Genomic DNA, 14529 nt, shown 5'->3' with positions numbered 1-14529 from the left:
AAAACCTTTTTTTTTTTTTTTTTTTTTTTTAGTGTTTCCTCTGCCAAGCAGCCAGGCACTATGACAAGCACTTTAGATGCAATAGCTTACTGAACCCTTATAATCCTACTGGGGGTGGTACTAATATTATTCCTATTTTGCAGATGAGTAAAATGAGGCTCAGAAGAAAAACTGGTGGGGCCATACTCCTAATAGGTGATGAATCTAGTATTCCAACTCAGGTTTGCTCAATCTAAAGCCCGCGCTTTATTATTTTTTTTAAAGATTTATTTATTTATTTGAGAGAGAGAGAGAGAGAGAGACTGACAGATCATGAGAGAGAGGGAAGAGGCAGAGGGAGAGACAGAATCCTCAAGCAGACTTCATGCTGAACGAGGAGTGTGACGCTCAATCTCACAACCCTGAGATCATGACCTAAGCTAAAACCAAGAGTTGGGCTGAGTCACCCAGGCACCCCTAAAGCCCACACTTTAAACCTCTATACTGTACTACCTCAAGCTATCTAGGTTAAGTCAGAGTTTTAATTTGTTTCAACTGATGGTATTTTGGGACATCTATCTGGGGGATATTTTTAAGGATGATGGACCAAAGGAGACTAAACTCACCTTCATTCCATCTCAAGGAAATTAGCTGCCATTTCTATCTGACTTTTCAGCAAAGAGGATGGCCAATCCTAGCAATCACAGAAAGCTCAAGGTAAAATGATCTCATCTATCCATCTGCCCAAACTCCTCGTTTTCTAGATGAGGAAGCTGGGTCCAGACAAGGAGAGGGGCTTGCCCAGGGTTACACAGAGAAGCTGTAAGTGGTAAAGTTGAAATTAAAGTCCAGATCTCACTTCAAATCCAGGATTGATTCTACTGCACATCACACTGCCCAAACTCATGGGTGTTCCTATGAGCTAAAGTGCTGACCAAACTCTGGGAACTTGCCAAAAGGAAAATGGAAAATGGGTCCCAAACCCTCTCAAAGCTATGGCGCTCCAGGGTCTTCGTTCTCACCTGGGATACTCTACAGGTCTGCAACCACTAAGATGGTCCAGGGAATTGGGAGGGGGAAGATTCTGCGCTGACTGGAGACTGAAAACACCATTATGATGTGACCTCATCCCAGATGGGAGGAGAGGAAAGGCAAGAATTCATTAATTCCTCAAAGTGAAAGGGATTTCTGGAAATCTTTGGAGTAACAGCTTTGGACAAACAAATGGAAATAAGTTGTACCTCACACAATCAGCAGGGAACTGCCTTGGGAAACTTAATATGCCTAATAATGGTAAAGTCTGAACATCATTAATCTATTCTTCATACATGTGCACACAAATACTGAGTCCCTGCTGTCCTCTGTCTTTAATGCTTATACGGTGGTTGAAAAAATAATGCATTTAAAGTGTTCAATACAGTTTTAGTACATAATAAGTGCTCAACAAATGCTGTTGCTAAAACATTAGTTAATTATAGTATATGTTGTAGCCACTGTTTTTCAGCCACGTTCATTTCCACTTCAGGGACTGTATGTCCCAAGATACTCTTTGTCTGGGTTCCGCCGCCCGTTATATTCTGGGACTTGTAGTCCGGATGTGAGTGACCGATTCATCAGCGCGCAGGCGCAGTGGCGCGGATTCCCGGAACAACCGGCAGAGGCTCCCAGAATGAGCGGGTGGCGGTGGCTGCTGCTGCGGCTGCGGCGCTGACAGGACACGAGCTCTATGCCTTTCCGGCAGCTGGTCGCGCTCGGACTCCTGTGCGCGCTGCTGCCTCTGCACCATGGTGCGCCAGGCCCGGAAGGCACCGCGCCCGACCCTGCTCACTACAGGTGAAGGGGGTCAGGCTCCTCGCCCTTCCATAGTTGGGGAAGGGGAAGCGCAGACCCGGCCCCTTTCCTTTCCCTCGGTCCCAGAACCCCCACCCTGACCTGCTCGGACCCCGCCACTGGGCTCAGGTGGTGATTCCCACTTTCCGCCCTATTTCTTGTCCTTTTCCCTGCCTCGTTTCGTGGCCCCCTGCCTTATTTCTCGTATCCCACACCAGGGAGCGAGTCAAGGCCATGTTCTACCACGCCTACGACAGCTACCTGGAGAATGCCTTTCCCTACGACGAGCTGCGACCTCTCACCTGTGACGGGCACGACACCTGGGGCAGGTAGTGCGAGTGGAGGAGCAAGGGGGCGGCTTGGGTGTGGCAGTCCGGTCCTAGGCGGGCGGGTCTACTGGGGCTGGTGGCTTCACGGTCTGCTCACGAGTTCCGGAAAAGCTCCTAGCGAGGGTGAGGCCGTGTTCCCTCCAATTTCGCAGGATCCACCCAGCCTCCTGGAAAGTTGGATCCCACCGTGGAAAAACCTGGGTTAGCCTGGTGGGCTGGACCTCTGGGCTCCAACCACGACAGTAACAGGCACCAGCAGTGGGGCCTTCGACAAATGGACAAATCTCTGGAGTCCTAGGCTATCGAGGAAGGGCTTCAAGAAGTCAGAAGACCCAACCCCTTCGTTTTATAATTGGGCAGACAGGCCCAGGAGGGGGTGTAGCTTCCAAACTTGAAACTTCAGAGCATTTGTTGTTAGTAACTGAAACACACATTACTGACTCCTTTTTGAGATTCCAGCTCAAAATGTCCCCTCAGCATTGGCTCCCTTAACTACCCACCCCGTACAGGTCGCTCTCACAAATCACCCCATTTATTTATTTAGTAGCACTTGTCGCTCTCTGATACTATCATTTTCACTTGTTCTATTAGTTTGTCTTTCTCACTTCCACTAGAATAAAAATTTATGAGCTGGAATTCTCTATCTTGTTCCTTGCTGAGTGAGTGAGGAATCATTGCATTTAGCTGAGGCTGACATTGATTAAACACGGTGCTAAGCATTTTACTTGTGTCTTCTCATTTAATTCTCTTAACACCCCTAGGAGTTAAGTGCTGTTTTCTCTATTTAACAAATCAGTATGCTAAGGACAGGAGAAGTTAACGCAACAAAATTTGTGCTGGTTTTCTTTTTTTTTAGCTGAAAAAAAAAATGTAAGCAAATGGCAGATTCAAGCAGTACAAAATCATATACAATGTAGTCTCTCCCGTACCCTAGAACTCCAACCACTGTTGATTTCTTGTGTATCCTCCCCAAAATATTTTCAGTTTATACCATCATATAAGTATGTATATGTGTATCTTTTTAAATCAGCTTTTTAAAGGAATAACTTACATATAATAAAATGAATTTAGGTCAAGCATATAGTAACCACTATCACAGTCAAGATAGAGTACATTTCTGTCATGCTAAAAAGTTCCCTTCCCTCCACGACCACTGGCCCAAACAGCTGCTATCTGCTTCCTGTCTATATGTCTCTTTGAAAATCCAGATAGAAACACACCTCACTGCCTATTCTATTCCTCGTCTTTTTCATTTAACTATATAATTTGAATATTTTAACATTAGCCCATAGAACTCTTGATAACAATCATTTTTGACACAAGCTTCATAGTTTTGCACTGTTTAAATATACTGCAATTTAGATAATCATTCTTCAACCTGTGTATGTTTGGGTTACTTCTGGCTTTTTGCTACTCTACACAGTCCTGCCGTGAGCATTCTTAAACATACAGCTGTGTACACATTGAGAGAAATTCCTAGATGTGGAAAAGCCTGTGCCCTAAGCTACAATCCTATACTGCCTCCCTATGGCAGAGAAGAATGCCAGTGCATATAGATGACGTGGTTTAACCATTTGAGTAATATCAGCCCATCCTCCCAGGTGCATTAAATGGGTCAGAGCTTATTGGCAGTTTTCACTATGGCTTCTCTGTTGTGACTGGAAGCTGGGAGGGGCGGAGGCATCACTGTGCCTCCCTTACTAGTTTTTGGGGTATCTGATCTGGGGAAGGCTTACTATCTTGTCTTTGATTTTCTTACTAAGCAGCTGGGATTTCTGTCCTTTTACAGTTTTTCTCTGACGCTCATTGATGCCCTGGACACTTTGCTGGTAAGTGTCTTGACGATTGCTTTTCCTCACCACCATTGTGTAACCAAGATCCTTCCTCTTTCGGCAGCTTGACTGTGGCTGAAGAACGAATTCTTCACTTAGGCCTTTCATTTTCATCTCCAGATTCTGAACCGTCAGGTTCTGGTTGCCCAGCTAGATTGAGGAGAAGGATGAATTCCAAACGTACTCAGGGTCATTTATTCAGCAGAGGTTTATAGAGGACCTGTTATGAACACAGCACTGGGATAGGCCTGTATTAACTGTGGGTGATATGGAGACTTTGAGACCCTCCTTGTTTTCAAGAGGCTTACATTCTAACTGGACATGTTCAGTAATTAAAAAAAAAATAGTAGCAGTAACTAGTTAGTGTGTTATGTGTAGGGCTTGTGCTAAGCACTTTATAAGTGTTCTCTTGCTTAATCCTTCCAACAGCCCCATGAGGTGTGTACCTTTACTCCTTAGCGTGGAAAAATCTTATGCTTAGAAAGGGAAAATGGGTTGGCCAGGGTCCACAGCTATGAAATGGCAGGGCTAGGACTTGAGCTTAATTCTGTACGACTGCAAGTCTTATTTGTCCTCCTTAAGGTCACGAGAGAGGATTTAACAGCTTTCTCCCTACTTCACTGTTTCTAGTTGTCTGTCCCGCCTTCTCCTTTATATATATTAATAGCATTTACATGATTGCGATCACCGTGTAGATATAATTTTGCTTTTTTTTTTTCTTAATGTTATTTGTATGTAGTTGTCCATCAAATATTTATTGGGGGCCCACTGTATGCCAAGCACCATGCTAAGCTCTGGAGTTACAGTGGTGAGTTTAAATAGACATGGTCCCTGCTTTCCTGGAGTTAAGACTTTAGGGAGGTAGACAAAGAATCAAAGAATAATCCTAAAGGACACAGAATTACAAATTGAGGTGAGTGCTCTGAGGGAAGGGAACATGGTTCTGTGAGTGCCCATGTAACAAAGGAAGCAGACCTAGACTGAGGAGGTCAAGGGGGACTTACCGAAGGCAGTGAAGTGACACTTCAAGTTGGGATCTGAAGGAGAAGCCAGTGTCAAGGGAAGTGGGGGAGGACAGAGTGTTCCAGGCAGAGGGAATGGTGGGCCTGTGTGAGGGCCTCATGGCAGGAGAGAGTGTGACAGACGCAGGGAATTGAAGGAGGGCCAGTATGTCTGGGACGTGGCGAAGGAAGTGCAGGAAGCAAAATGGAGTTGGAGGCCCTGTTGGGGACCAGGATGATGGAAGCCCTTGCTCACTATGTTAAGGATTTTGATGTCTAATTTGAGAGCAATGGAAAGCCACCGAAATATTTTGAGTAGAGGGCGGGAAATGCTGAGATTTCTGTTTTGAGAACATCACTAACTGTAGTGTGGAAAGAGATTCGTGTAATCATTCAGTAAGCATTTGTTGAGTAATTGCTCCATGGGCTGTGCTTGGCACGCTGGGCAAGGAGGAATAAATGAGGCTCCTTCCCGGGCAAAGATTCTCTTGATGTGAAAAGAAACAGATACCATAAGAGTTGGTGTGGATAAAGTTACTGGAGTCTTTTAAAGGATGAAGTGGTTCATTTTAGCTGGAGGGATCAGAGGCTTCCTTCCTAGAGAAGTGACAGACAGACAAAGCCAGGTTGGATTTGGAAATGGGAAGACAGGGGATGGAGGAATTTCTGGCAGAGGGCACAACATGTCTAAAGGCAAGAAATTGGGGAATAATGGGTCCAGTTTTCCTGAAGTAGATGAGGATAAGTTAGATGAAGACGAACAGTGAGAAACATGGTCAGAAAGGTAGTTTGAGGGGCACCTGGGTGGCTCAGTCGGTTAAGTGTCTGCCTCTGGCTCAGGTCATGATCTCAGGGTCCTGGGATCGAGCCCTGCATCAGGCTGCCTGCTTAGTGGGGAGTCTGCTTCTCCCTCTGCTGCTTCCCCTGCTCATGCTCTCCCTTTCTCAAATAAATAAATAAAATGTTAAAAAAAAAAAAAAAAAAAAGGTTGAGTCCAAATCACTGAGCAGCTTGAATGCTGAGATGGTCAGGACTGTTTTGGTTCCAAATGACTGGGACCCAGTTCAAACTGATAGAGACAAGAAGGAGATTTACTGAGTCAGGTGACTAGAAAGTCCAGGTAAAGGCTGGCCTCAGACTCAGCTGGATCCAGGCATATGACCAATGTCTTCAGGAGTCTCTCCATCTTTTATCTCTGCCTTCTTTGTCGGCTGTGTTCTTGGGCTCTCCTTAATGCTGGCAGAGTAGCCAAGAGTAGCTCCAGATTTACTTCCCACTCATTGTGTATGGGAAGAATCAGCCCTTTTGCATTAATTCCATGAACTGAGTCTTCTTGATCTGGCTTGAGTCTCACACTTATTCCTGAACGAGTCACTGGCCAAGAGATGCAGTACAGTGGTCCAGATCAAGTGCCCATTCTTGGAGCTGAGGGGATGGAGTCAGCCTCTCCCAAACTGCAGGAGCAACTGTGGAAGAAGAGTGATTCCTCAAGAGAGAATTAGGGCACTACTCTCAGAATAAAAGGTAGTAGAATTGCATTTGGCTGATGGTTGAAATGAAGAGGGTTTAATTTTCTGAAATGAAAGGACGTCTGGAGGTAATTTCTAGCATGGGGTTGGCTGTTCAACTGTGCCATCAGTGACCTGGGCTCTTTGTATGTTTCCATTCTACCATCATTAGTGTATTGGCTTTCATTTTCATGCTTAGTACCTCAAGGTCTAAAATGGCTGCCACAGCTCCAAAAATCAAGTCTGCTTTCAAGGCAGAAAGAAGAGTAAACACCATGCCAGCGGTGTCTGTCCCTTTTTATTAGGAAAACAGAAGCTTTCCCAGAAGTACTGTTGTTAGACTTCTGAAGGCTTAGCATCGGCTAGGTAGCACAGTCACCTGTAGCAGCAAAGGAGGTAGAGAAAGCAAGTATCTGGATCTCCAGCCTTTAAAGAAGATTGGAGATCAGTGTTGGACCAACCAACCTGCAGTGTTTTCCGCAAGGATGATGGTGATCAGAGAAGTTTAAAAACAACAGATACCCACTGCAACTGTCAAGCTAGGATTTCCTCATGCAGTTTAGTCTATATTGTTTCCATTAAGTGGGTACATAGTGACTCTTGAATTGGTACCTAAGAATCTACTTAATCGGTCTCTTGGTATTGGGTGATTTCTAGATCTCAGTGTTTTCTTCTCCTGTCACCAGTCCTAGAACAGAAACTGGAGGTCTTAAGTTGAATAAGTGAGGGCCACACCAGCAAAGGGTCCCAGACTCTTGATCCAACGTCTTCAGTGCCTTCAAGCCTGAGAGAGCCTCAGTGTCAAGTCTCTCTTCCCTTCCAGATTTTGGGGAATGTCTCAGAATTCCAAAGAGTGGTTGAAGTGCTCCAGGACAACGTAGACTTTGATATTGATGTAAATGCCTCCGTCTTCGAAACCAACATCCGAGGTGAGGGCGGCCTTCTAGGGCCTTTGGAAGAAAAGAGAGTGTGGAGTTTTGCCTCTTTGTAAACCAAGAGGTGGTAAACAGGATCATAAGGGTCAGCCCTGCCAGGGCACTTGGCCCAAACCAGTGACTGACAGAGATCTTCTTTCCCCCCGGAGGGTGGGGTGTGGAGGCCTCAGGATCCCCCATCAGTTTCAGACATGAGCAGGGGACAGAGAAAAGATTGAAAAGAAATGTGCCAAAATGACTCCCATATTTAACATATATTTGGCGGTAGGCTTACAGCCAGCCATGAACAAGAAGGATGTAACCCTTGCCTTCTCGGAGATTACTGTCTAAGAAGTGCTATCCAATAGAACTTTCTATGATGACGGAAATATTCTGTATCTGTGTTGTCCAGTGTTGTATTCACTAGTCACACATGGCTATTGAACATTTGAAATGTGTCTACTGCAACTGAAGAATTGAATTTTTAATTTCATTTAATTTTAACAAATTTGAATTTAAATAGTGACATATGGGGGCACTTGGGTGGCACAGTCAGTTATGTGTCCGACTCTTGGTTTTGGCTCAGGTCATGATCTCAGGGTCATGAGATTGAGCCCTGCGCGGTCTGCTTAAGACACTGTCTCGTTCTGCCCCTCCCCCGCAAAATAAATAAATAAATCTTTAAAAAAAAAGTAAATAGTGGCATGTGGTTCATGATTACTGCATTACACAGTGCAAGTCTAGGGCATTAGTTTCCAAAGCTGGCTGTCCATCAGAACCACTTGGGACCTTTAAAAACGTTGAATGTTTAGGTTCCACTCTAAACCTAATGAATTGGGAATTCTGGGTTGGGTCATAGCAGCAATATTTTTATCAGGTTTCCAGTGATTCTTAGGAAGCTAGTACAACCCTTATTTTCATTGAACCCCTAGACCACCAGTGGCTTAACAAACTGTCACTTCCAGAAGCCGAGTTATATTTCCTCCCCTTATTTTGATGTGTTTTGCAATGAAACTTGTATTGCAGGTATGTGATAACATTTTTAGAAAGAGTAGGGAACAGAGGGACCGCATGATACAAAACCCTGGTTTATGGATCAGACCTGAGTTTGAGGCCATGCTCACTGCTGTGTTCACAGCTTCTGAGTCCAGTTTATCATCTGTGAGTTAAGATTCCCTTACACGTTTGTTGCTGATATGAATATAATTATACCAGCTTTCTTTTGGTTGGTGGGGTTCATTGACCCAGATCTTTTTCTACTCTTTTACTTTCAATCTTTCCATATTTTTATGATCAGATAGATCTTTTATAAATTACATATTATATTTTGTTTGTTTATCCATTCTGACAATCTTTTAACAGAAGCATGTAATCCATTTACATTTACTATAATTACGTAGGTATTTGCATTTGTTTCTGTGGTATTATTTTGTGCTATTTGTCCCATCTTCTCTATGTTCTTTTTCATTCTTTTTTTGTGTGTGTGTGCCTTCTTCAGATTGATTTTTTTCCCTTATTCCATTTTCCTTTTATTAATGTAGAAACTATGCTCAGTATCTAGCTTTTTAAATAGTTTCCCTGGAAAATTTAACAAACTAACAAAAGTCTAGAGTTAATGAAAATCTTTATTCTCTTGAATAATACAAAACCTGGCTCTGAGGATATCTTGACCTGTATGCTATAGTTACATATTTTTGTTTTTTGTCTCAAGCCCTCCATACATTATTGCTGTTCTATACAGCTGAGGTTTTAAATTTACTCATATATTTACCGCTTCTTTGATCATCTTTCCTTCCTGTGTCTCAGACTTTACATTTGTGATCCCTTTCCTTCTATCTGAAGTACTTCCTTTAGAACGTCCTCTAGTGCAGCTTTTGTTTGTGTGAAATGTCTTTATCTCACTGCTTTTGTTGGGTCTTTGAGGGATAATTTGGCAGGACGCGTGGTTCTAAATTGATGGGATTTTTCTCTTAGCACATGGAAGAAATCTTTCCATTGTCTTCTCATTTCATTGTCATTGTTAAGAAGTAATCTGTCAGTCTAATTGTTATTATTTTGCAGACGATCGGTTTTATTTATGCTGGCTGTCCCCTCCTTTTGAAAACTTTTTATTATGGAAGTTTTCAAAAATGTATAAAAGTAGGGAAAGTAATATAATGAACTAGGTGTAGCCATCATCCAATTTCAAAAACCATTGTTACAAAAACAAACAAACAAACCATTGTTACATGGGCTCTGCTCTTAAGATCTTTTTTCCCCCCTTTGGTGTTCTGAAGTTTTACTGTGATGTACGTAGATGTGGATTTCGTTTTATCATCTTGCTTGGGATTCCCGAATCTGTGAATCAGTGTCATTCACTAGTTTTCAAAAGTTCATGACTATTTTCTCTTCCAAGTATTGCCTCTCCCCCATTTCCTCCCTGTACTCTTTTTAGAACTCCAGCCAGAGAGATGTTACACCTCTGACTGTATCCTCCAAATCTCTTCAGTACATTTTAAAACAATTTTGTCTCTTTATGTTGCATTTTGGGTAATTTTTTTGGAATCTGTCTTCAAGTCTACTAATTCTCTCTTCAGATATATGTTATTTGCTATTAAACTTATCTATGTAATTTTTTAATTCCAATTATTATATTTTTCACTTTTAGAAATTCTGTTTGGTTCTTTTGTAAATAGGCTTGGTCATTTTTGTAATTTCTTGCTCCATACTTGTCTATTCCAAACCTTTCTTTTATTTCTTTAAACATTTCCACATAATTATTTTGTGTTCTGTGTCTGATAATTCCAATATTTGATGTATTGGTAAGTCTTGTTCTACTGTCATTTCTGCTGGTTTGTAGAATTTCCCAGTGCTTTGTTTCTTTGTATGTTTTGTGATTTATTTAGCTTTTAATGTATACTCATTCCCTAGACTTTATCTCTGGCTTCTTTGAGGCCTAGATTGAAGGTGGATTCTTCCAGGTAGAGTTTTTGTTTACTTCTGCCATTTGGCTGGAGGCACCATCTCCCAAAAACTGCTTTATGCTAAAAGTTTGAGTTTTTGTAGACTACTCAGTTAGTGTGAATTCAAGCTGTAAAACTTCATGAGCACCAGCCTGTAGTTACTACTTCTTAGGGAAGTTGTTTTTCTTTTTTTCCCCTCCCTTTGCTTGGCATTAAGATCTGAGACATGCAATCTCCCTTACTGAATGCTAGGGGAGGTGGGTAGGGTTTATTTTGAATCCATCCTTACACGTACTCTATAATTCTTTTAGATCCCAACTTTATGGAGATATCTTTTTTTTTTTTTTTTTAAAGATTTCATTTGTTTATTTGACAGCACAAGTAGGGGGAGCAGCAGGCAGAGGGAGAGGGAGAAGCAGGCTCCTTGCTGAGCGGGGAGCCCGATGCGGGGCTCAATCCCAGGACCCTGGGATCATGACTTGAGCCGAAGGCAGACACTTAACGACTGAACCACCCAGGCGCCCCTATGGTGGTATCTTTTATCAGACTTTCCACTTTGGGTAGGTTTGCCTTTGTTTCTTCTTTCCCCTCTGACAGGAGGAAGGGGAAACTGAAGCTCAAGGTCACCAGTTTTTTTTCAATGAGAGGGCCATTCAGGACATCTATTTAGCCATATTCTGATACTGAACATTTACGTCTTTTTATAAGTCCTATAAGTTCAAATAGATGAGTTAATACAATGAAGGGAATAACTACTCTGCCCTTCCCCCTACCAGGTCTCAGGGGGATTGGGAGACAGAGTGACCAAGTGGAATGAGCACAGGCTTTGGAGTCAGACAGACCTGGCCCTACCACTTGCTGGATCGATGACCCAGGGCACGTCACTTTACCTCTCTGAACCTCAGTATCTTCACTTGAAGAGGGGATAATAGTACTTAGTGCTTCATAAACGACGGGACTAAAAACAAGTGATAGCCATTGTCTTTGAGACCCACCAAGAGAAAAACAACTTTGTAAGCTTAACAGTGTACCAGTATGTGGGATTAAGGGATTTTTTCACTAGGTGGCTCTAGCCCTTCCCAGCAGCCACCCAACATGTAGGTTTAATTTACACAAGGGAAAGACTGGTCTTTGGGACTCTGACTCTTGTGTTTTGTACTCTCTGTAGTGGTAGGAGGACTTCTGTCTGCTCACCTGCTGTCAAAGAAGGCTGGGGTGGAAGTGGAGGCCGGCTGGCCTTGCTCTGGGCCTCTCCTGAGGATGGCTGAGGAGGCGGCCCGAAAACTCCTCCCAGGTAAGACCCACGCTGACGTGAGGGGAAAGGGAGTCCAGTAGGTCCTGCTTCTCTTGCTGGAGACCAGAGTGGCAATGCTGAGGTTTTTTTCTGCTGTTTCTCACCCAAACACTTGCTGTTTCTGCCTCTGGGCACCCACCATGGAAATCAGGAGAGTCCTGGGCATTTTGAGGGCTTTCTGGGACCCTGGCCCAGGATGGCTGAGCTGACCGCATTACTGTTTGCAGGGTGGCACTGAAGGCCAGCCTTGTAGGTGGAAGGCTCTTGCTCTTATTTGAGCGAGTCCTTTTGCCTCCTTCCAGGCCCACACCCTGGTGGAATAAAAGGGTTCCAGAGAAGACCATTGATCTGTGCATTAGTAGCCCCTGGTTCTGGACCAGCCAAGGTCTTGACCAAGTCACTCTTCTCTCCTTGGTTCAGTTTCCCCATCTATCAAAAGGGAATCATAATTCCCATTTGCCTGCCACATTGGCTTTTTGAGAGGCATAAAATGAGGTCAGAAAGAAGAAAGTGCTTGGAGAATCTCAAACACCACTGAAGTGCAGGGGACTTGTTTTGTAGCTAAGCTGTGTCCAGGGCTGTGGGCCAAGCCTCAGTGTATTTGTCTGGTGTGGCAGTAGCTGAGCTCGTCTGCATCAATTGGACACTGTGTTCTCTTCAGGGCGTGGTGGAGACTCTGGGACTGTTCACACCCAAACACATCATCCTAGGCTTTCACCAACCTCTTGGCCATCACAGTTCTCCCTTTCTGGAGAAGAGCGGGGAAAGTGAGTGAGCTGGGTTCAGATCCACTCACGGCTCACGGCTCATAGCCTGAGTGTCTCCTTACAAACATCATATCCTGTGTGATTCATTCATACAGCACACTGCTTGGTTGCTCCCCCCCTTTTCTTTCGGTCATTAAAAATCATTTTGTATTGAGAAATATACATATTGGAAAGTACCTATTGGCGCAAACCCCCATGGATCTGCCATTCAGGTGAAGAAATAGGATTTTGTCACTCCCCTTCTTTTCAACGCTGTCTGGCTTTTTGGAAATACTTCTTTGAGCCCCGTGGTTGTGACTTGCGTTCTCCTCGCTTGCCACTTGTGCCTGCCACACAGCAAGTTTGCCACTTACAATCAGGTGGCTGGACCTTGTGGTTCTTGGAAGTTTTGATAACTTTGTTCATAGTTTTGTGACGCATGGGCTGCTCTGGGGTTATTTGACCTTTTGGCCTGGAGAGGAAGTCTCTGCCTCTGGCTGTTTATCTAGCTCCTTGCCTTGGATCGGAAGGCACCAAGGTGGGAGGGGCAGAGCATAACAGAGTGGGCACGTGGCAGGCATTCCCATCTCAGCTCTTTTTGGCTCTCTCTGTATGACCTTTGAGTCACTTCCGTACAGACATGACGTTTCTTACCTATAAATTGAGGGTTGGACCACATCAGTAGTTTAGCGATTTATATCCTTAAAAAAAATTACAATAGTTTACCCTCTAAACTATTTAAAGCAGGGATCTCAGACTGCCTCCTCTGGGAGTGCTTCAGGTCTGCAGATAGGTTTCATTTGGTCATAATTGTATTTGGAAAAGCATATGAGGGGAATTGGACGAAGGTGGTCAGAGATACAAACTTCCCGTTACCCATAAGTACTGGGGCTGTAATGTACAACGTGATGGCCATAGCTAACACTGCCGTGTGGTATGTTTGTAAGTTGCTAAGAGAGTAGATCCAAGAAGCTCTCATCACACGGGAAAACACCAAGCGTTTTCTTTTTGAATCTATATGAGTTGATGGATGTTAACTTACTGTGTTCGGCATCTCAGCGTAGAGGTAAATCAGGTCTTTATGCTGTACGCCTTAAACTCATGCCGTGCTGTATTGTCAGTTATAGCTCAATAAAACTCAAAAATAGAGAAGTGTATGAATGGCTTCTCCTGGGGCATGCTCTTCAGGGTGCCACAAGCCCCACCACTTCCTACAGCCTAAACCCTACGTACGTCCCACTACGTTACCTGCCTGGCCTCTGAAGGCATCGTGTAAAATACTTAAAAATGGAGCTCTCTAGCCAAAGCGGGCATGCATGGGCATGGCAGCCTGGAGCACAGCCCGCTGCTTTCCTCCTCCTCATGGGCAAGAGCCCGAGGGTCCCATTGATCAGTGCTTGACAGCATCTGGGTTAGGTGGCCACCAAGGGCCTGTAGTCATGACATCGATCCCTCTCTGGCTCCTTCTCTAGCAGATCACCCAGGAGATAGAGAGGGAAGTGCCGGCTGAGGCCTCAGGTTTGGGTCTGTGTGTCGAACCATCCCTATGTCCCCACTCCAGTCTGGGATCATTATTTTGTGATTATTCAGCATTTCAGACCCCCACTGGCATGCCTTATGGAACGGTGAACCTGCTTCATGGTGTGAACCCGGGAGAAACCCCTGTCACCTGTACGGCAGGCATCGGGACCTTCATTGTGGAATTTGCCACCCTGAGCAGCCTCACTGGTGACCCCGTGTTTGAAGACGTGGCCAGAGTGGCCCTCACGCGCCTCTGGGAGAGCCGGTCGGATATTGGGCTGGTAGGTCGGCTGCTACCCTTTCTGTCTGAGTCAAGTCGGCCACCGTAGCCCTTGCTTGTAAGACTTGTGGCTCCGAGCACTAAGTTGCAGCTTAGCCAAGGGACACTTAGGGTGACCTCAGCAGTGGCCCAGGACTTCGCGTCAGGACACTGAAAGTTAGCCAAGCCTCCAGTTCAAGTTTTCGCACGGGGGAAAAGAACATGAGAGAGCCCATCCTCTGGCAGGGAGGGGGGCTCTGTTGAGGTTTGATTCCTTGAGCTTCTCTGATTTCTAGGAGGTAGGTCATATGCTTCTTGCCCGTGACTCACATGGCGACCTTCGATTGCCAGCCCATCTGGCCCTTGTTTTTACT

At 44.5% G+C, this 14529-nt stretch overlaps 1 protein-coding gene across 1 annotated transcript in view; it reads left to right on the top strand.

The window, feature by feature from the left end:
- The window catches only part of LOC103669810 (ER degradation-enhancing alpha-mannosidase-like protein 2), a gene marked incomplete in the record, with an annotated part of 79638 nt that overhangs the window by 51474 nt on the left and 13635 nt on the right, over positions 1-14529 (top strand). Inside the window, 6 exon segments of the mRNA XM_008698165.2 lie at positions 1470-1812; positions 2028-2138; positions 3928-3967; positions 7303-7408; positions 11504-11629; positions 13966-14177. Of these exon segments, the coding sequence (XP_008696387.2) occupies positions 1706-1812; positions 2028-2138; positions 3928-3967; positions 7303-7408; positions 11504-11629; positions 13966-14177 (702 nt within the window).

Source organism: Ursus maritimus, unplaced genomic scaffold, assembly GCF_017311325.1.
Source record: "Ursus maritimus isolate PB19 unplaced genomic scaffold, ASM1731132v1 scaffold_22, whole genome shotgun sequence".
In the NCBI taxonomy this organism is placed as follows: Eukaryota; Metazoa; Chordata; class Mammalia; order Carnivora; family Ursidae; genus Ursus; species Ursus maritimus.
Note: the sequence above shows the minus strand (reverse complement) of the source record. Positions and strands in the feature narration are given on the sequence as shown.